Raw genomic sequence first — 23,471 nt, 5'->3', positions numbered from 1 at the left:
GGATACAGAACACCATGCTCTGGTTGGTCACCTCCCATCCATCAGCCAATAGCGTGCCGTGTACGATCTCACGTGGATAAACTAGCGCAAGTGGAAGCGGCCGCATCTGCGTTTTCCATACGCACGACTTTGTCTACTCTTCCACTGTACACTATTTACAGTATTTTATTTCTTGTAATATGTTTTAATTATTATTTTTAATTTTTTAGGCTAGAAAATGCTTATTTTACCATAAAAATAATAAATATATAAAAATACATTTATACCGCAAAATCCCGTGATATAGCGAAAAATCCACGATATAAAATTAGATATGTAAGAGTTAAAAATCCGCGATACAGTGAACGAAAGTTGAACCGCAATATGGCGAGGGATGACTATATACAGTCATGCGCCACTTAACGACGGGGTTACGTTCTGAGAAACGCGTCATTAAGCGACGCCGTCGTTGTGCGAACATCTTTTTTTTTTTTTTTTCATTTTCGTTTTCGAACATCATACTTACACAAACCTAGACACCTAGGCTATATGGTGTAGCCTATTGCTCCTTGGATACAAACCTGTATAGCATGTTACTGTACTGAATACTGTCGGCAATTGTAACACACATCCAAGAAACAGAAGACACGTTAGGTTTACCTTTGTGCTGTTCATGACGGCCATCAGTGTTGTTAGCAGCAGCTTACAATCTCCTCTCACATCGATTATAGAAAGGTGAATAATTAGCGTTTGGATTTTATAAATCCGTAATCATTGCATCGATGTTATAATTTACAAATGAAGAAACGAACACCTGTCAATTGTGATATATTTTCGGAACAGTGCGATTGTTTTTCAACATAAATAGCTTCACTAAAAATAAATTTGTGTTTTACTTGACGAACAACAACAACGATTTATTCGTGGAATTCTTCAATTCAAAGGTAATTTACTTGCGAGAAGTTAAACGTAGAAACATTGGTTCAGTTTGAAAGCCAATTTCCTTGAGTCCTGATTTAGCATGACCCTGCTTTTTTAGCGATGACATTTTATGGACCTCAACGATCACATTATAATGGGACCACACTGTCGTTTATTATCATTATGAGGTATTATGTTCTGTAGAGTGTACATTATTGTATGTGCTATTTTTATACGAGGCTACATCACTCGGCGATAGGAATATTTCAGCAACATATTTTTTCATTTTTTTATTTATTTTTTTTCAGAGCTGGCAGACCCGTCCTATATGCGATCCGTCGTTGCCCGGAACGTCGTTAAGCGGCGCATGACTATATATATATATATATATATATATATATATATATATATATATATATATATATATATATATATATATATATATATTTTGTATAAACTCAAATTTGATATTGGGTCATTCCTGGTGAAAATTTTGGCATCTTTTAACTTTGCTTTAGGTGGGGATTTGGGATGGCATGCCATCAACATTGCTCTTTTGCTTTACATTGACGGAACAGCAGTTCTCCCGCCTGGGCTTGGTCCTAGTGATATTAATCCTGAAATGTCGGTCACAAGCGGTTATGTAGTAATTTTGGTTATTGTTTTCGTATTTTCAGTTTGATGTAAATTAAATCAAGTTTGAATGAGGAATTGTTAAAACGTGTTACAAACGTTCAAGTAGGTGCACACCCTACTTGAACATTATTTTCCAGTTTGTGGTAAATTTACTGTGACCATGCATGTCACCAACAAGGGTTTGACTTGGATATTAAAATTGCAATGCTCATAACTTCTTTTAATGATTCTGTTTGTGGGTAGGCATTTTAAAGCAATAACAGATTAGCAGTGCTGATATACTGCCTGGAAATAACCCATTAGATATTAGATAACAGTTGAATCACATTTAGATTATATACTAGCCTGGAAATTCAAAAATTAAAGAGTACGGGAATCACATGTTTGCTATTCTTTTTTCAGTTTGGTGAATATTACAGCTCCATTTACAAAAATCCCAGGGGAACGCCTAACTACCTACCAGACCCCGAGCTTGAAATACAAAAACAGGGTGTAGGAAGGGGTTTTGTGAGTGGGATGTGGCATTATCCATGTGATCTGGGAAGATTGGGGGACGGGGGGAGTGCAGGAGGATTATCATGAAAGGTTATGGACATTCAGAACCTACCTATATATTTATTTATTTTGGATGCGTGTCGCTCTCCACTCCTCCCCAGCTTCCAGATAAGCATTGCTCACATATATTTTGAGGAGGTAATCTAAAATGGGGCATTGCAGGGGAGGTCCTGGCAGTATAGAAAGAAATATACTTCATTCGGTATATTCTGTGTTTTTGGGGTCAAGGCACTTTTTAATAGAGATGGGGCACAATCTGAGATGATAGTTGGGTGCACCCATCTGGTTCATTCTAATTAAGGGTCACGCTGCACTAAGCACTTGCTAAACCAAAAGCTTTGTATTACCGTACCTTTATTGAAAACTTCAACGCCAATGCTAAGTCTTTTGTTTTCTGGCATAGATAAACTATTAAATACGATTAAAATCCCTTTCCACAGACTTCGTCTCGATTCACGAGCCAAACAATAAGCTATGGCCTTTTAGGACACGATATGGGATAATTTTTACTTTTTTAAACTCTTCTTCCTTTGTAAAGGACTGAGATTTTGCTTCTAAATAAGCAATACAATACAAAAATTGATTAATCTCTCCATCGAGTGCAGCCTGTGACTGCTGGTTGCATCATTGGTTGGGACGCGGCTATGCCGCTGATGCAGTGTCCCCCTTACCAGTACACTGGTGCTCATTTTGCCGACCTCGGAAGGATGACAGGCTGAGTCAACCTCCTCGTGTATTTTTTTTAATTCAGCGGCCAACGGGGATTGAACTCAGGACCCTCGGATCCCAAGCCGCCACCCTAACCACAAAGCCAACACCAGGCTGGCATTTATTGATTAATTATGGGCTTTTACTTTTTGACAACTATAAAACAGTTTTAAATGTGGTTTCTTGGATTGGAAGTTTTCCGATACCATTTTAAAACTACTGTTAAATTGCTGTCATCACAAACACTTTGATATATGAAAATGATTACTTATCCTGCTTGGGTTTGAATCTTGGCAAAGTTATAAACTGCCATCCTGATGTTTCACAGGCAGAGCGAGTCATCCATATTCCATATTCATGTGGTTTTTCAGAAAAGAAACTTAAAGCAAGTACTGTTGGACTGTGCTATTCGCCGACCCCGAATATTCGCGGTTGATAAAATGTGACCCGCTTCTACATTCACGGCCCTGTGCTTTGCGTTTTCACCATTTTTCACGGGATTTTTCATTTTTCCTTATTAATCACGAACAGTCAAACCTATCCACCTTTTTCCCATTGAAACAATGCCTCGACATTCGCGGCATTTTCCAAGAATGTATCCCCTGCAAATCGTGGGGTCTGACTGTATTAGATTTCTCCTAAACACCAGTTTCTTTACATTTGGCAACAAGATACTCCAGCAAACAGTGCGGATACCTATGGGTTTAGATCTAACCCCTTTCTTTGCAAATTTATTCCTGCACATTTACGAGTCTTATTAGGTCCAAAAGATATACAGGAATAAACTAACAACTGCGTGAAGGTGTAGAAACGTCTTTAGATTCATTCATGACTTACTAGCAATTAATGATGGGTTTGTATTTGATCAGTCATGATGATATTGTTGTGATCCTGGTGTCACGGGGAAACCACGAGGGATGGACTGCTTCGGGTCACTCGCCAGACTCACCGGAAACGCAGGCCATCGCACACGAATAACTTTGTGACACGGCGGGTCGCTAATCAATCGCGAACGCCAATAACTCGACCACGTGACTTTGGGTCCTCCGTCTTACAAACCGTTTACCGAGGTCACGTGACCTCCTTACCTGGAAAACGCGTCCTCAGTACGTACTTGTGACCAGATAATCTACCGGATCAGGTGGAGCCGAGCAGAACGGCCAAGTACATACCAGCTACGAAGCAAATAATTGGGGAATAACATCCTGGCTAAACTATGGTGCGAGCCATGCTGGACCAATGAAGGAAAACACGAAAATGAGCTGGGAACATTTCTACATGGGGCATTTATTTACAACCAAAGTGAGGAAAGGTATGTGGCATAGTGAATGGGATTTATTGGTATGCACATAAAGGGAAAGCGAGGAATTCATGGGGTGTGATAAAAGATGAGCAATCTTACAAAAGTAGACACAGCAGTTATCCCGTATATCTTCTACAATCTTAACTTGTGCTCGGACAGGTGCCATATCTCTCTATCTCTCACACGCACGATTAGAGAAAGAAAGCTGGTGAGGGTACACATCCTCTCAATATCTGGCACGGTCTGCAGACCAACGCAACCCAGAACGCTGAGGTAGAGGTAGAGGTAGAGGTAGGGGTCGGGGTAGAAGTAGGTGGGAGGAATACTGATTTATGTCTAAGATGTAGGAGTGGGAGATGTGGTGTAAGGCGACATGGGGGGGGGGGTGCAACATCGTGCAAGAGGAAAATGTGAATGCGAGTCAGTACATTTGGCCGGTAAAATAACAGTCGGGCTTCACCCGCGTTGATGATCTTTTATGCGTCCACAGTAGACAAGGTAGATGGAAAGAAAGATAATAGAAAAAGAAGCGCAAGAAGAAAGTCCTGAGAGTAAATGTAAATGTCTGTGCCTATTGGGGATCGCTTTACCTACTTGTCAATCCTATCCAGCTCTGCGTTTCGTCGGCGGCAGCACTGACAGCCCTGAGCATGAAGGTGAGCAGCAACCGTGACCAGTGAACAGGATGGACTCGTGCAGGCGAGCAGGCTGATTGGAAGAGCGACTGACCCCTTAAAGAAAGTGACCCAAAAGAGAGCAAACTGACTGCTCTGCCTTGCCTTTTTATGGGCCCGGACAAAGGAGGGGCTGAGGACCGGATCTCGACGAGCCGCGGGCAAAATCCTGCTCCCCGATTGGGCCACAGCGGCCGTAGCCACGCCCCACCAAGCCTTGGAGCTGGAAACTGGCTGTCACTCGCCGAACTTGGCACGGATCGGAGCTCTGAGCTTTGCACGGGGCCGCCATCTTCGGATGCGTGCTCCGGCCCCGAATGTATGCTGCTCTTCTTTCCAATATGCAATTGTCGCGAAATACTTGCACTACCCGCAAGTCCCCTCGTAAGCCGCAACGCATATTCGCTCCTCGTGTTATGCCCTGAAACAGCTCGACCCATGTCCCATCCGGGCCCCTTGAGGTTTTGGTGTGGATTTGGTGACCATGGGGCAGTTACGGCGGTTGTGGAGCAGGGCGCTCTTCTCTTTAAATTCTTAGTGAGAGGTGGTGGCAATTTCCACGTGGCATCCTTGGTGAGGGCTGATTGCCACGTGGGGCTCGAGTGAAATGGTGAATAAAAGTCGGAATTTAGTGTGGGTTGTTACGGGGGTATTTTTCCCAGTTGTAGGAAGTGGTTGTGGTGAACATGGTGAGGTTTGATGAGCGGGATGAAGTCTGAGGTGAGGTGGCGGTTGGGAATTTGCGCACACATTTGAATGGGGAATGGGCGTGAAAACTCCAGCAAAACGATGTACAGGTGAGCTGTTGGCTGGATGTGCACACAGCGCGAACATGCTGGAGACGCTCATAGAGTGTTGCTAATTCTTATTTGCGGAGCATGCGTGCTTGCATACATGGTTCGTGTAACGGAAAGGTAAAGGTCAAAGGTTAAACTTGAGGATATAACAGCTATAAAAGACCGAACTCCGAGAGTCCCACGCAATGCATCTTTCCCCTTTTTACCCACTCGACATATGGAAGGGACTGTGTAAGACATATACTATTGAAATAACTGCCTTGGGATCATTGTATGTCGTGTGCCATTGCCTTAGAGGCATGCAGTTTTACAGATCTGCAACAATATTTATCCAAAACTGGAAGGGCACTCGGTAGAGCGCATATCTCCGCCACATAATGCCTTACCCACGAGAACATATCGGGCCCAATACATTTTTGAAATAACGTGCCATATATTGTTTTTGGCCCCATCTCTCTCAATGGTGAAGAATCACTTTGAAAATTCCAGTAGCCGGATTCGGATCTTCACCAAAATCTATTCAGTTCCTCCTTGTCACACACCCAATCTGTCCACAAAATTTCATCCGGATCCGTCAACAACGTTTCGAGATATCCTGCAGACAAACAAACAAATAAACCAATGTCACCCGCAGGGTGACCCGTATCTTGCCAAAAGGTGACCACGTGTGACTTCTTTAAGGTCACACTGAGGTGAACAGAGCTGCTATCCACCAGGAGCGACTCCTTGAGGAATATCTGCCTACGAGAGATTCCGATGAGAATTGTTCTACAGAGTAATCATGAAAAATATGCGTTTGCCTCATAACGTCACCAAATGACGTCATAATGTCTCAAGCTTGACATATCTAGAAAGCACTCATCGAGGTGTTCAATTTGAGGTACTACACGATATGGTTCCTAAAACTTGAAAATTTGACCTTGGGGTCAAATATGTTTGACCTCAGGTGCTAACCATGAAGGTCAAGGCCAATCGCGACCAAAAACTAATCAGCTGAGCGCCAGACCATATACTGCATTCCCATAAAGTTTGGAGATGATTAGATTAAAATTACTCAAAAAATAAGGGTTTCGTCGACTCCCCTGATTTGCGACAAAGTGACCTTCACCTTTGACCTTGACCTTCAAAATTTTATGCGCTGAAAGAGACCTCTATAGGCCTCTGATATGCGAAGTTACAAAAATTTCCAATGATAACTGTGCTCTGCAGAGTGATTTATACGTGATTACAGACAAAAAACAAACAAACATATGAAGGTCAAGGCCAATCGCCACCAAAAATTAATCAGCTGAGCGCCAGACCATGAACTATATTCCCATGAAGTTTGAAGACGATCCGATCAAAATTACTAAAAAAATAAGGGTTTGGTCGACTCCCCTGATTTCGACAGTGACCTTGACCTTTGACCTTGACCTTCAAAATTTTGTGCGCTGAAAGGGACCTCGATAGGCCTCTGATATGCGAAGTTACAAAAATTTCCAATGATAACTGTGCTCTGCAGAATTTTTTATACGTGATTACAGACAAAAAAAAAAAAAAAAAACATACAAGCTGACTCGCATATCTTGCAAAAACTTCATTTTGGCAAGATAACAAACACACAAACAAACAGAAACGGAACTGATCAATATACTTGCGAAATCTTTACATTTCGTAAGTAACAAATACACAAACAAACAAACAAACAAACAAGCAGTCATAGACTGGTACGTACGAAATCGTCAACTTGACCTCTGACTTTGTCTAATAAAAGCTGTCTCTCGAGAAGGTAGCGACGCAAACCAGAAGTTTCTCCGATGATTCTGTACCAAACCATCAAAAATCGAATGTTTGACCTCACTGTGACCTTGACCTTTGACCGATTTTTGACCAAAATCTAATCAGCACCAGCCATAACCCTCCTGAATCACATGGTGTAATTTGACATTGGTAGCTTCTTCCGTTCTTGAGTTATCGTGCCTACAAACAAACAAACAAACAAACACACACACACACAGAGTCCGGAAGTGATCAATATACTTACGAAATCTTTAGATTTCGTAAGTAACAAACAAGAAGGGCACCCGGTCGAGCGCATACCTCTGCCATGTAATTCATGATCCACGAGAACATATCGGGCCCAATACATTTTTGAAATATCATGCTATACAGTACGGTATATCGTTTTTTGGCCCTATCTCTAAATGGTGAACAATCATTTTAAAAATTAAATAATTCTCATATCCAGATCCAGATTCGAATCTTCACCAAAATCAAATCAATTCGTCCTTTGCACACACCCAACCTGTCCACCAGTTTTGTCTGAATCTGTCCACAACTTTTGAGATATTGTATTAGATATCGGTTCTGCATTATCTCTGAATGGTGAAGAATCACTTAAGAAATTCTAGTGGTCGGAAGCGGATCTGTATCTGCACCAAAATCTAATCAGTTTGTCTTTTTCACACACCAAACTTGTCCACAAAATTTCATCCGGATCCGTCCAAAACCTTTTGAGATACCCTGCACACAGACAGACAAACAAACACACACAGACAGACAGAAAGCGATGAAAACATAACCTCCTTCACCTTCGGTGGCAGAGGCAATAACTCTAATTTTAAAAAGGAAAATGAAACTCTCATTTCAGTTTCTTTTTGGAATTACAAATCGATATCAATCATAAATTTCACACCAAATTATTTGATAAACAAGATGCTTTTCCATTCCACATTGTAGGAATGCCTTTCTTAGAAACATTCCTAAGAAGCTATTCTGTGGTACAGTTACAGGTGAAATAATTAGGACTGTGATAGCAATCTCACACAGCACTGAACTTGTCAATAGATTTAAACTAGTCAGACTTGTGCTAACACAGGGAGTTACAGTTAGCAGATTAATACAAGTATTCGTGATGATCCTAAAATGACACCAAATAGAATTGGTGAAATCCAATATGAATAGCAAGAATATTCACGAGATATTTATATAAATACATCATTAAAATATACATATGGAAACCATTTAAACCCATTTCAGTGGTTGCTCGGATGCAAGAAAGCAGATAAAAAAACTATAAACCGTTTGCCTATTTGAACAACAGTTTTATCCAGTAGTGTGTGGGGTGGTCATGATTGTTGGTGGACATGTTATATTTAAGGTAAGATGTGCATTATTTAATGTATTATTATAGAATGTAATGTGTGATGGGTGTTGTAACAATGTGATAATGCATTAAATCTTCTAGCGAGTAAAGTCTGATTGGTGATGTTCCATTGACGGATTGATTGATTGCCTGGACGCAACTGAGGTTGTGGATCCACTGATGTAGGTCATCTACTGATGTGGATCCATGACCACGGTTGTGGATGGGCCATTTGGAGAGGTTCTGGGCTGGAAGGATCGAAACCTCGAGGAAGAATGGTGCCCAGCTGATGATCTGTGCGGTCGGAAAACACGTCAATTGCTTTCAGGTTTAGGTTCTTATTTTAGGTAAGGGAACTATATTTTGAGGTTAATTTCATTTACAGCAATCCTTTAAATTATATTATAGTGTGTGTGTGTGTGTGTGTGTGTTTTGTGTTAAAGCTCCTTTGCTATAAAAAAATTTTTCTTTGACCATTCCGAAATTCATTGTAATCTATCCAACAGTGAGTAAGACAAACTTAAATCTATATTTCAGGTGGTTTATTCTTTCAACATTAAGATTAAAAGATTGTTGATCTGGCTCACATATTTGGCAATTTTAAAAATTGTGTTTTCTTCAGCTCAAACAGCTTGTATCGGTTGCATGAGGAACAATCGCATCAAGATGATGGGATTAGTCATTGTTGTGGTACAAATGAAGTGAAACGTCATCATTGCACAAACAATTCATCTTGCATAATTGGGGAGAGTGGAGTGGGATTTCTGTCCTGTCAGTAGCACTGGTTCCTGGGAAGCAGTGCCCTGCTGATTCATTATTTTTGGACGGTTTATTTAATTGCTGAAAAACTTTTTTATCACGTCTGTATTGGGTACAAAGCTTTAAATGTTGGCCATGCTTTTCTTATTCTGCACACAGGAGGGAGAAATGCCTTTAGAAGAGCTGCTGGTAGCATATGGCTATGGGCCTCACTTGGCCAATTCCACAGTGCAGAATGGGGAAAGTCCTGACTCCGAGTTGACTGTCAACTTGCCAGAAATGACATTGGACAAGGTCTGGTTCTTCTTAAATATTATATATTGCCTGTTGATATCTTAAAAGATTCTGATTTGCAGGATTGGCAATCACTATTCTAGTTTTATTTTATTTTTTTCTAGTTCATCTTCCTCTCAAAAATCACAAATTAATATACAGTATTTGTTTTGCTAGATTTGTGAAAATGGGCCAAAAGCTTCCATTTCCACAGCATTTTTTTTTTTTTGAAATGCATGGACAAATTATTTTCAATAGACCTATTGCTTATTTACATCATGGCAAGGTTTCAACTGAGCTGGCGGTGCTCACATTTTCTCTCTGAAAACATGCCTAAAGTAAACTGCTCTGTATCAGTGTGAACTGCAATAAACAGAACTCTATTACATTTTTATCTGTGACCAACCAATCCTAAGAGGCAGGGTTTGTGGCTGAGCTTGATTCGAAGTAATTATCGGCACTGTCTGATCACCGAGTATTGCCAACAATATTTGGAAACCTAGATTGTGGATTGAACTTCCAAAAAATAATAATTATTATTATTATATTTTATAAACCTGAATTCTTTACAGTAAACATGTCGTGGCATCATGTTGGGGTCCATTGAGGAATTTTATTTTCCCAAATGAGATATTCTTATTGCAGACCTGCTAACCATTACAAGCAAAGTTAATGGAGATCAGAAGCAGTAAGTATACTGGGTTGGCACATGCAGCAGGCAGAGGTGAAGCAGTGTCTGCGAGATAAAAACATGGTTTTGGAAGTACCAACAGCCAGAAGTATACCTGTGGAATGATTGGAGTCTCATCGAAATAAAACTACTGCAAGTTAAACGTACGCCTAATAAACTGCAAGCCAGCAAAGAAATAACGCAAATATCTGGTAAATTTGCTGAAGAACAAGCGAACATTCACAATGCTTCACTCTTGGTTGAGTCGATCAACGCCAATGGCAGATAACTTTCGTGCTACAGTGACGGAGGGGGATTGTTGTATTTCCATGACTTTCTAGATGTTGACGAAGAAGTTTATTTGGAGCAGCCAACAAATCCTCAGAGGGTTGAAGGTGAGAAAATTATCGATATTCTTTTTGTCATTGTATGTGGAAACTTTCCTTTCCATAATTAATATCAGCCTAATGTGGGCAAAACCACCTTGTATAAATAACCCTTTCTTTTGTGTACAAAGTCAAGGGTCGTGGAGAAGATGGAACGAATCGGGACTTTGCAGAACAAAAGGAACAGCCAAAAGAGAGGGTGGGAGGGGAAGGGGAACCAAAAGCAGGTTTGAGGGACAAATAAGGGATGAGGGGTAGGGGAAGATACATGGGGTGGACAATATGGATACAGAAGCAAACTCTCTGGAAGGAAAGACTGGAAATTTAGAAAGAGGTGGGTTTGGGTTGGTTTAATGGGGGGGAGGTTAAAAATCATGGTTCTGGATGGGAGGTGATCGGAGATGGTGTTGAACAGCTATGTTCAACAGCTATCTGAGATGGTGTTGAACGGAGCGCATTGAACACCTGGAGAGAAGACTGAGGAAGTTGGTTGCACAGGTGGGGGGAAAAAGAGGAATAAGAGGAGTGGAGGTTAATCATGATTCTGGATTTTGGGAGATTCGTGTGCACCATGTAGAAACCTGGGGGGGCGTCAGGTGTAAAGTGGGGGGGGGGCAGAACAAGAACAAAGCACGGAAAGAGCAGAGGGTGCAAGACCAGAAAGAAGGCAGTAGAAGACAGAGAGACCACCAACCTGTCTGTGATGGGAAAGTGATAGGCCCATAGACAGCCTCGGTACGAGAGATTTCAATGATCTTGAAAGCCTGAGTTTCCATGGTGTCATACTGAGCAAGGTGTGAGGCAGGAGCACCAGCCCAGGGAGGAGAGCAGTAAACCCTTGCCAAGAAACTGTCAGCAGCACTAACGCTCTATTAAGTGTAAACCACATAATCATCATTGGATTTTTGATTTTTTGTGGGGGGGATGGGTGGTGGGGGGAAGGGATCATGTCAATATTTGTTTTTTAATACAAGAGCCGACTTAATGGATCACTGTTGATGATAAATCGTTGTAAAATAGAAAAGGAATATAAATATATATATATATATATATATATATATATATATATATATATATATATATATATATATATATATATATATATATATATATATATATATATTTCTTTTTTTTAAACAGGCATCAAAGTTCAAAATATGTTTTTAAAAAGGAATTGGAAATAGATTTGTAAAATTGATGAATATATCATTGTTGCGTGATTACAAATATGCTAAATTTGTCATCAAATTGTCACCACACGATGACATGTACCAGTTATAAATCATGCTTGATTATGTTATGTCTAGATTTGGGTCACGTGAACATCCCCATGCATTTGAGTCATGTGACAATTGTTATCTTATCTGTCAGGCATCAGAGCCCACATCGATACATAGAGGCTGACATATCAATCATTACATCACGTGCACATTATATTAGGCCCCAATTACTCTTGTTGCTGAAAGATTTTGTGCATGTGTATCGATGCATTGTTGGTTGATCACATCATTTCAAAAGTCTGATATTGAACCTTTAATCTGAGCATCATGAGCTATGCATTCGTATGATAACACCAAACAGACCAACGTGTAAAAATTGAGCAGTTTGAGTGCTATTTATTATACCACATTCACACCTTCAGAAAGGTGTGTGCGGACATTGAGCGGATGCCGTTTTCTCTGCCCTCGCCATCCATAAACTATCCCTTGATATGGCCTTGGCCACATTATTATAACGTCTCCACTAAGTATATGCCACAGATATCGTCTTGCAGAGCTTCCAGGGTATTGCTGTCGAGCCTCTTAATGTGCTTTCTTCTCCTTTGCCACAAAGCACAAATTGTGAACTTGTCAAAGATAGCATGAGAAGGCTGAAGAAATGCAGGTGTAATGTGTTGAGGAGAATATGCAAGCCAAGCTAGAGTCATGCATGAGAAATGATAAAATTGTGGAGGAGTTGGGGATGAAGGATTAAGGCAAGCAGTTTGGCAGTCAGAACAAGATAGTGTTTGAATGAAATCTATGCTGTAAGCAGAGTAACTCCCAAAAATCACTTTTTATGAAATTGATTTATTCTATGAAAATGAAGATTATTAATTTGTACTCTCCATTGACCTGCGAGTGATTGCCCAGCTTTTGAAGTGTGAATGATTGTGTAATTATATTGACTTCATCCGTCTCTTACCCCACCCTCCATACGATGTGGCACTCGCTTGGTGTTAACTTTGGGTAGGTCTCGTGGAGGCCTCAGGGAGTAAGTAGCCTTTGGCCTGGCATTCGTTATGAGGTGTGAATGAGTCATTAGTTCACTGCTTTTCAGATTCTGGGGCTTTTCTGCAAAAAAGGAATAAAAAAAACACAGCGAGGTTATGCCATTGCTGATGACAAAGGGAAAGTAATGCCTGGATCACCAGCACAGATACCACTTCATTATTTTTGCTTCATTTTCTCTAATATATTGTATTTGGTGCTTGTAATAAAATGTTGTTCCTGCAGTCTTGTTTGTTTATATACATATCATCAATTTTTCTTTATTTTAATGGCTTTAAGATTTCTTTTTGGGGAGGGGATTGGAACATTATTATTTTTCTATTTTGAGGTTGGTAACTCTTCCTACATATGTAATGAAAAGTAACTTGGATATTTCCTTAATGATTGCAATGCACTTTTAATAAATGTCTGAACTGTTTGCATTTTTCTCATATGCATTATAGGAAGAAATTGCGAAAGACCTGCTGTCTGGAGAGGACGATGAGAGTCAGTCCTCAGCCGATGATTTGATGCCCTCTGTAATCGGTAGCGAGGGCCAAGATATCTTCACCTTCCAGTGTAAGTTGTGTTTAATTGAAGTGAAGTTTATTTTATTTATTTTTTAACTCATTGCAACAGTTCAGACAAACGTATTTGCACTGCAACAGAGCAGGTGTCTTGGTGAGCAGAATGGAACGATTGTGTAGTATTTATGTTGCTTGCTAACTATAACTGCCACATTCTGATGCTCAGTGTTAAAAAAAATTGTGTTGACTAGTGGGCAACGAACACCACGATTTGTCAGATGACGATGAGGAAGATGATGAGGAAGACGATGAAGAGGATGAAGATGAGGAGGAAGATGAGGTCAATGATGAAGCATTTGTTCAGAGTGAAGAAAACAAAAAGGTGAATTGCTGATTATAGGTATATAGCCACAAGATGTTTTGAACAAGCTATGCCTTAAAGTGGAACCCACACGCTCCGACCACCTCGACACTATTCCTCGATACCCTACAAAACAGATGTCTTTTTTCCGATTTATAAAGCAAGTAATTTTGCGATTAAAAGTCAATCTTCTTCTTGTTCACACATAACCGTGATGTCACACCCGGGAGTCGACCGCCATATCCGTAGTCTCCGGGTTGCATCGTGGTATGATTTAACTGAAACCGCAATTTTTCAGTTTTCCACAAATGTGCCTCGTTGATTTGTTCATCGTTGGTGGTTGCACTAATACAAACTAAGATGGTTTCATGCTACACCAATGGCCGAAAGACCCGAAGTTTGCCAGAAATTGGACGAGGTTTGTCCAAAATACCCGAGTGTGGATTGGGCAGACAAAATGTTCGCTTTTGAGCTCGGAACATTTTACAGAGCAGTGATGAAATAACAGAGATGGCTTGATGTTGTGGTTATCTGTCAGGATTGAGAGAGGATGCCATCCCCATGATATATCGGAAAAACAGTAAATTAGCTTTTTACAGTATAATCTAATTGTTTGCTTCAGTGCTCTCCATCCCCTCTTAAATTTGTATGTACAACTAGCTGAGGTTTTAATACCATTGCTTCGCGATTTTCAGAGGATCACCTTGTAATATGGTGCTAAATTGTGGAGATTTCAGTTCCGATGCGTATTTATATAATCTTGGCACGAGGTCGTTTGGGACAATGTGCGGAAGTACTGGATCAATAATATTGTTGTGGTTCTCAGAACCGCATGCATACAACAGATAGGTGCAAGACAGTTATTCCATTATTAAATGTGTAGATAGTCCCCTTCCTTTTGTTTAGCCGGGACAACAAGGGAGTGCGTTGCAATGATCTAATAGCTAGGGTTGCTTCAATCATTTTTTCCTTCATTTCATCCCACTCTTCTTCTTTTCTGATTATTCCTGAGGTAAATCAGCCATGTGCGCCTTCGCTGTAAGGTGGGGCCTCATGTAAATCAGCACGTGTGGCGCCATGGTGGGGAAACTGCAGCTAGTTGTGGTGTGCTAGTTGGTGCTGGATTATTGACTCGAGCTTCTGATGGTCTGGGGAGAATTGCCGATTGCATTAGAAAGGCATGCAAGTAAGTATCTCTTAAGAGGCTGCACTAATGGTGTTTTTCATGGCACGGGAAACATGGGCAGCACGACGCCCATGCTGCGTAAGACACGTACGGAGGCCAATAAAGCCGACCACGCCATGTTGGGCAGGATACGAGTGTGCGGGTAGAAGTGGCTTGTTCTTTTTGTTAACCTCAATACCTGATACATATTGGTGTTCGCCCCGCGCACACGCTAGCGGAGTCGTGTGAACACGAGCGCTGGCCACGTGCGTAATGGCGGAACCGCGTGCACTGTATGGAATGTGCTCGAAAGCAGACATGCACACCGCTCGTGAAACGTGCATGGATTTATCCATGGCGATGTACCTTCGGTCCTCGCTGGCAGCAGTGGATTCTCCGCGGATGGTGAACGTCTTCTCGTCTCTGCGGCCAGCGAGGCTGCAATCGAGCCAGGGAATGTACAATGCGAGCCACGTTGGCATGCGTGGAACGAGCGCGTTGCTTGACGCTGGTCGAATGCCCGAGCGGGCATGCGGACCCTCGACCCGTCGCCTGGGGGTTTTTGTGGGATGATTCGCGTGCCAATTTCGGTGTGGGCAATTCATGTCATCTCATGGGTTCGGAGCGCAATATTGCCGCTGTTTGAGATGGCCTTGCCGGAAACTAAGTGAGGCGGTTTCTGGCCCAAGCTGGCGGGCCTCGTGAGGGGCCGGGGCCAATCGGAGCGCCTGATTCGGGTGATGACATTTGGATTTCGCATGGCTCCTCCCCCCCGAGCCCTATAAAGGTCTGTCTGTGTTTCCTGCTCCACGTCTCCGCCTCCTCGTCTCCGCCCACGCCTCGCCTCGTCGACACCGCCACGACCCGCCTCCTGCTCCTCGACTGCCCACACCACGTCAATCCCACCCGCCTGCCTGATCCCACCTACTACGTCTCCCTCGCTCTCTGGACTCTGCCCCCTTCTCCACTCAAGCTCCTCCTTCACGAACAGTCTCCACACATGCGGCTTGGGCCAGAGACAACACGCCTACTGTCGGGTACCGCACTCCGGAGCATCCCCCCCCCCGAAACTTATTGGTGGCACGTCGTGCTATCGGGAGCACAGGTACCGAGATCATAGCCTCAACTTCCCCCCCTCCCTGGTTGCAAAACTCCGTGTGTGTGTGTGTGTGTCCTGGCGCCTGTCTGCCAAAGTAAGACCGCAGAAGATCGTTGTTATTATTATTGTTATTATTTTCGTGTCAAGTCTGCTCTGTGTCCCCTTTTGTAAGTTGCCTGTTTATTGTCGCACCACACGCTTCTTTCTATCTCTGCATTACACACAACAATAAATCTTCACTGTGTCACATATCTTTCCCCACCTGCTTGTAAATAAATTATTATTTGGAATGTTCCCTGCTCGTTTTTGTCTTTTCTTCCATTGATCCAGCATGTTCCGAATCCAAGTTTAGCCAGGACTTTATTCCCAACGATCCATTCCTTTTAGCCGGTACATTGTCCTTGGCAGTCGCTTGGTTGCATCCGATCTGGAAAAGTGATCTGATCTGGTTCAGACAAGGCGTACCGAGGGCGTGTTCCCCGGTAATTAAATCATGTGATTAATTAGGTAACCCCATTAACCCATAGACGGGAGGGACCCTAGGTCGCGCGGTTGAGTTATTGGCGCCCACGGTCCGTTAAGCGACCTGACACGTCACAGAATTATCCGTGTGCGACTGCCTTCAATTCTGGGGAGTCTGGTGGCAACCGGATAGCTTCCCCCACCTCGTGGTCTTCTCACCTGACCCCCCCCCCCCCGGCCCGCAAAAATATCACCATATTTACCTTTACCACGGAAGGTGGACATAGGTTGTTTTCACCCATTTGTCTGCCTGTGAGCAGGATATCTCAAAAAGTTATGGATAGATTCGGACAAAACTTGGTGGACAGGTTAGGTGTGGGTCAGGGATGAAATAATCTGATTTTGGTGACTTTGGATACGATAATTTTTAAAGTGATTCTTCACCATCGAGATTTATTTGATTTGTATACAGCCTTTGGCTGCTTGGTTACATAATTTTCTGGGGGTGAGGCTGTGCCGATGATGCATTGCGTCTGTTACCAGCACACTGGAACTCATTTTGCCACTTTGGAAGGATGACAGGCTGATCAAACCCTTCATCGTGTTAATTAAATGGCCCGACAGTAGCTTGAACTCATGACCCTAGGATCTTAAGCCAGCCACCTTCACCGTTAATCCAACACCAGGCCTATCATTGAGAGATGGGACCAAAATGATATACAGTAAACACTCAAATATCATGGGGATTAGGTTCCTGGAAAATGCCATGATAGTTAAACCATGATCGTGGTAACCAAAGGCCTACATGAAACGGGGGGGGGGGGGGGGGATCAGTTCCAGAGCTTCGAGAAAATATAGGGGAAGATTGACAGCAGCCAGAAATAAACATGTAAAATATATATATAGCATGTTAACATTTAAATAAACCAATGTCACCCGCAGGATGACCCGTATCTTGCCAAAAGGTGACCACGTGTGACTTCTTTAAGGTCACACTGAGGTGAACAGAGCTGCTATCCACCAGGAGCGACTCCTTGAGGAATATCTGCCTACGAGAGATTCCGATGAGAATTGTTCTACAGAGTAACCATGAAAAATATGCGTTTGCCTCATAACGTCACCAAATGACGTCATAATGTCTCAAGCTTGACATATCTAGAAAGCACTCATCGAGGTGTTCAATTTGAGGTACGACACGATATGGTTCCTAAAACTTGAAAATTTGACCTTGGGGTCAAATGTTTGACCTTAGGCGTTAACCATGAAGGTCAAGGCCAATCACCACCAAAAATTAATCAGCTGAGCACCAGACCATGAACTATATTCCCCTGAAGTTTGAAGACGATCCGATCAAAATTACTCAAAAAATAAGGGTTTCGTCGACTCCCCTGATTTGTGACAGTGACCTTGACCTTTGACTTTGACCTTCAAAATTTTATGCGCTGAAAGGGACCTCTATAGGCCTCTGATATGCGAAGTTACAAAAATTTCCAATGATAACTGTGCTCTGCAGAATTTTTTATACGTGATTACAGACAAAAAACCCCCAAAAAAACCATACAAGCTGACTTACATATCTTGCAAAAACTTCGTTTTGGCAAGATAATAAACATGTAAATGCAATCAATGCAGTATAAAATAAACTAAAACACAAAACTCGTACCTTTTAAATTTATTACAAAATAGCGAGATGAGTGAGAGCAAGAACATGTATGTACTCGAACTGTACCCTGCCGTAAATCGAAACCACAAGACTTAGCCTGTGATGATGATGCTGTTGGAGGGGAGAGGATCGAGCAGGGGCAGTGGTGATGGTGGAGCAGGAATTCAGCAATCAGAAGAGCAGCATTAGCTTTACGGCAAAGTCGCCTGCAGCATTGCCACATAAGAGAAGGGTAAGACGATCGATCTTTCACCAACTTACCTTGCCCCAGAGCAGATCTTCCTTGCTTGGAGAGGAAGGACAAGAGATGGCATCCTCTTCGAGAATAATTGTCTCATCGGCATTTAAAAACGTGCTCCAGCATAAATCTCTTTGCCTTGATTGGTTTCATGAGCTGTGGCTGAGAATGTGTGTTTGAGAATGAAACATGAGAACGGGGGTTCGAGTACGGGTGTCAGAAAATAAGGGTTTTGGAATAAGGCTCGAATACGGGTGTCGGAAAATAAAGGTTGGAGAACGGGTGTTGGAGAATGGCAATTCGAGTCAGGGTTTGGGAATAAGGTTTGAATACCGATTTGGGAATGAGTTTTGAAGGAAAAATGAAGGTTTAGGAATGAGAAAGAGAACAATGGGGAAGGTTCTAACTGCAATCATTGACCCCGTGATGGCAGCCTGCAGATGCCGCATTTTCACCTTGAGCCAACCGATCTAACAACTGTCGTCTCGCCAAACTTAACCTTTCTCTGCCTTTTGGCACAACTAACTTTAACCATCGCTTTACGTTTGGGCACCATTACAAACGGTGGGTGAGAAACAACGCAAATCTCATAATGGGAGATAATCATACATGCACGGGATGCAAACGATGACTCCTCTCAGCTCAAAAACCGTAATTGGTCAAAATGATATTAGAACCCGCAATATTTGAGGGTTTATTGCATAATATGACACATCAAAAAGTTGTGGACTAGTTGCGACAACACTTGGTGGATGAGTTGTATAGGTGACAAGAACAAGCCGATTCGATTTTGGTTAAGGTATGGATGCAGAGCCGTTCTAGCAGTGAGATACAAAATGTAAACTGTTCAGCCTGGCAGAGGTATGGGCTCTACGGAGTGCTATTCTAGTTCCCCCACGCACACAAAGCAAAAAGTGTAGTTAAACAAATGGTTCATGTCCGTCCGTCTGTCTTGTCAGTTTATGATCGAGGACCAGCCGATTTAAATTAAATGTTATATTTTTAACATGAATCTGAGCATGCATAGAAAGACGAGTCTGCCGTTTTACCATATATTTGTCCTGATCGCACATGTGCAGAGAGGGGTGAGATAATAATTTAAATCTGTGTCTGTCTCTGCTGCCTAGCAATCAAGCAAAATTGAAAATAATTCCATCCAGGAAACTTACTGTTTATGAGGACGTTATAATGAACACAAACAACAGGCACGAATAACTAATGTACATGTTATATACAGTGATGTAGTAGTCGCTGGAGAAAACGGTGGTGAAACTTGGATAATTTTTTTTTTTTTTGGTGATATGCCTTTAAACCTCCTTAAAGCTTTATGTTAATTGAATTATGTACTTGATGACAAGAACACAGATTGCCTTCATCATACTTCCAAAAACCATGCAATACATCGATATGTGGCATGCTTTTCGGGGTAAAGAAGAGACCCATGTACCATCATCTCCATCAACTTGTCTTTATCATCACCATCATCAATATTGCCATCACATTATTTGATCAAGTTTGTCATTATCATTATTATTAAAGGTAAATTTCATGATCTTATAAACCTTTGGAAATAAAGAAAGTCAATGTTCTTAACTTATTCTTCTTACTAAAATATGCAATTTGGTGTCTTTCTTTATGTCTGACAGTTTTTTTTTGCATGCGATATATTCGGTGATTACTTATCCAATCGTGACCAAACTTGACAGGAGGACTAGGTGTAACACGACGGAGGTTGTAGGGATTTAATATTGTCCCCTTCCCTCAGGGTAAAGGGGGTGGTGGGGGGGAGGGGAGTTGCGCCTTGCATGAATTCCATATTTAGGTGTATAATAGGTTATCATGGCTTTCATGGGGCACACCTTCTGGACGTAAAAAGATATTATAACCACAAACGTTTCAGTCAATTCTGTCCAACGTCCAATTATATTTTTAAATAGTCGCTATTAAACTAGCAGAAATTTCGAGGAAACGCGATGTGATAGACATTCTATACATATTGGGTCTCCCTCAGACGAATATAGCTGAGGCGACTCGACTTGTTCACCGTCTAGGTAAATGGCAACAATCTTTAGCTAACAAAGCTGCTTAAGGCCCAGTCACACCTTGACGTTTTAGCCAGCAATGGCAACGTATCAAAATGTATGTAAAACGCTGGCTTACGCTGAACTTTTGATGTTTTTTTTTTAAAAGATTCGGATGTATTCATAACGAGTTGGTCGTATGCAGAACATATTAGTAACGGCCACAGAACGTTTCGTTGTCTTACAGATAACTTGTACCAACGAATGCTTAGCCTGTTGTCAGCATTCACAACCTATGCCCAACGATAGTCTAACTTATGCATAGCGTGCTGCACGTATCGCCAACGATCATGTGGCGTAGCCTATTAAAAGGCTGCCGCACAATTATTCAAATCATAACCGCCCGAGAAATGGAAGTGTCAACATCGCAGTCACACCTTGGCGATCTTGCCAGCGTATGCCGACCTCTGAAAAATGCGTCTAAAATGCTGGCGCACGTCGAATACGGTCTGGGTAAAGGCCCGGTCACACCTTGACGTTTTAGCCAACGTATGCCGATATTTGAATTTTTTTTCTAAAACGCTGGCACACGTTGATTACGTTATGGGTAAGTTTTGATAACATTGAGAGCACGCTGAAAAACACTGCCATACGTCGTTGTACGCTGGCTTTAAACGTTGTACTTTTCGGTTGTCCTCAAATTTTTTCATGCTTGAAATTTCACGACGTATGCCGGCGTATGACTCACACGTTCCGCTACGCTGGCCACAAGTTGTATGCACGGTCTGCGATCGGATCGTTGACAGACGTCAACACATGCTACTTGTAAGTTAATCATAAGTTGAGACACGCCGAGGTAATGTTTAGCGTACCCGAAACTTATTTCTAACCTATGATTAACGTGTTGTTGGCACGTTACGCGATGGTTGCCACACATCGACAGACGTTACTTTTAAGTTACTCATAGGCTGAAAGACATCGGTATAATGGATCGTCCTTGCGTCAGCGTCCACGGCCACGGCCAGGACACTTATTTGCAGCATTCTTCAAACTTTTCTTCGGCATGACGAGGATGTTCACACTTCGATGTCTAGCTTGGCTATGATTCCAATTGTCCATCGGCAGCGTCTATTTAAAATAGTCGAGTTTGAGCGTTTTAACACGTTCAGAAGAAACGCTTCAAATTTCAAAACCTCAGCGTCAAAAAACAAAGGCGAGTGACAGCAATTTAAATCGTTCATTGTAAACAATGAAAATAGTTGAGTGGTACCGTTTAAAAGTCGTTGAGTGTAAAAAAATCCAATTGTTGAGCGCAAGCGTCTACTTTCAATAGTGGGGTTTGAGCGATTTAGCACGTTCAATAGAAACGATTAAAATTTCCAAGCGCCAGCGTCAAAAAACAAAGGCGAGTGACAGCAATTTAAATCGTTCATTGTAAACAATGAAAATGGTTGAGTGGTACCGTTTAAAAGTCGTTGAGTGTAAAAAAAAAAATCCAATTGTTGAGCGCAAGCGTCGACTTTCAATAGTGGAGATGCAGCCATTTAAATCGTTGAGTGGCAGCCTATGAACCTACCCGTGGACACGCGGACGCAAGGACGATCCATCATAACCCACACCCTCCCCCTCACACTCACCTACTACTGCCAACATGAACATACTAATACTAATACTGATACTGATACTGCTGACATGGACATCGACTCAAAAAGGAACTCGAAAACACTGTTGGGTTCCCTTTTATGAGCAGCATTTTTATATACCAATTCCCAAAACTGCTGGGAACACGTCTTTATATGGCAGTTGTAACCTAGAAACACGATCATTTATTCTTTTTTTTGTCGACCGGAAGACGTCATTGGAATACGTCTACATACGTCGATGTGTGTTGGGACTACGTAAAGAATTGGTTCAAAGCACGTCAAACATAAGTTAGAAATAAGTTTCGCGTAAAAAAGACATTACCGCGACGTGTTTCGACTTACGAGTAGCTTATAAGTAGCGTTTGTGGACGTGTGTAAGCGTCCACATATCGTGTGTAAAACTTATCCCCATCGCATGCGGAACGTGTGTCATACGCAGAGTACGTCGTAAAATTTTGAACATGTTTAAAATTTCTTGACGTACTCGATTACTACGACGTATGATAGCTTACTTTAGCGTTCTACTCACGTATACCAAACTTACTCATACCGTATTTGACGTGCCCCAACGTTTTAGACACATTTTTCTTAGGTCGGCATACGCTGGCAAGATCGCCAAGGTGTGACCGCGATGTTGACACTTCCATTTCTACGGCAGTTATGATTCGAATCGTTGTGCGTCAGCCTTTTAATAGGCTACGTCACGACATCGTCGGCGATGCGTGCAACGCGCTATGCCGAAGTTAGACTATCGTTGGGCATCGGTTGTGTAGGCCGACAACAGGTTCAGCATTCGTTGGTATAAGTTATCTATAACACAACGAAACGTTCTGTGTCCATTACTAATATGTTATGCATACGACCAACTCGTTATGAATACGTCCGAATCTTAAAAAAAAAAATCAAAAGTTCAACGTCAGCCAGCGTTTTACATACATTCTAATACGTTGCTATCGCTGGCTAAAACGTCAAGGTGTGACCGGGCCTTAAGTTTGGTATGCGTGAATAGAACGCTAAAGTACGCTATCATACATCGTAGTAAGTGGAGTACGTCTTGAAATTTTAAACGTGTTAAAAATTTTACGACGTACTTGCCGTATGCCTCACACGTTCCGCATGTGATGGGAATAAGTTGTACGCACGATATGCGATCGTTGGCACACGTTGACAAAAGTTACTTGTGAGTTACTCATAAGTCGAAACGCGTCAACGTAATGGTTAGCGTCAGTGTTCCAGAGTCCCTGTTTTTTTTTTTTTT

The 23,471-nt window shown here is 42.0% G+C and overlaps 1 protein-coding gene and 1 long non-coding RNA gene across 4 annotated transcripts in view; one reads left to right on the top strand and one right to left on the bottom strand.

Moving 5' to 3' along the window:
• Positions 1-23,471, top strand: part of LOC147024840 (mesoderm induction early response protein 3-like) — a 133,475-nt gene that overhangs the window by 7,251 nt on the left and 102,753 nt on the right. For all 3 annotated transcript variants that reach the window (XM_085885154.1, XM_085885155.1, XM_085885156.1), the window contains 3 exons: positions 9,616-9,750; positions 13,499-13,613; positions 13,813-13,943. In XM_085885154.1, coding sequence (XP_085741280.1) covers positions 9,616-9,750; positions 13,499-13,613; positions 13,813-13,943 — 381 coding nt within the window. The remainder of the gene's footprint in view (positions 1-9,615; positions 9,751-13,498; positions 13,614-13,812; positions 13,944-23,471) is intronic.
• LOC147024839 (uncharacterized) overlaps positions 12,376-23,471 on the bottom strand; it is a 127,741-nt gene continuing 116,645 nt past the window's right edge. The window contains exon 2 of the long non-coding RNA XR_015059224.1: positions 12,376-13,118. This is a non-coding gene — a long non-coding RNA (uncharacterized LOC147024839). The remainder of the gene's footprint in view (positions 13,119-23,471) is intronic.

The sequence above is a fragment of the Eptatretus burgeri genome, chromosome 6 (genome assembly GCF_056783735.1).
Source record: "Eptatretus burgeri isolate ZD-2024b chromosome 6, Ebu_testis_v1, whole genome shotgun sequence".
Classification (NCBI taxonomy): Eukaryota; Metazoa; Chordata; class Myxini; order Myxiniformes; family Myxinidae; genus Eptatretus; species Eptatretus burgeri.
The sequence above is the reverse complement of the archived record's forward strand: the minus strand, read 5'-3'. Positions and strand labels throughout refer to the sequence as shown.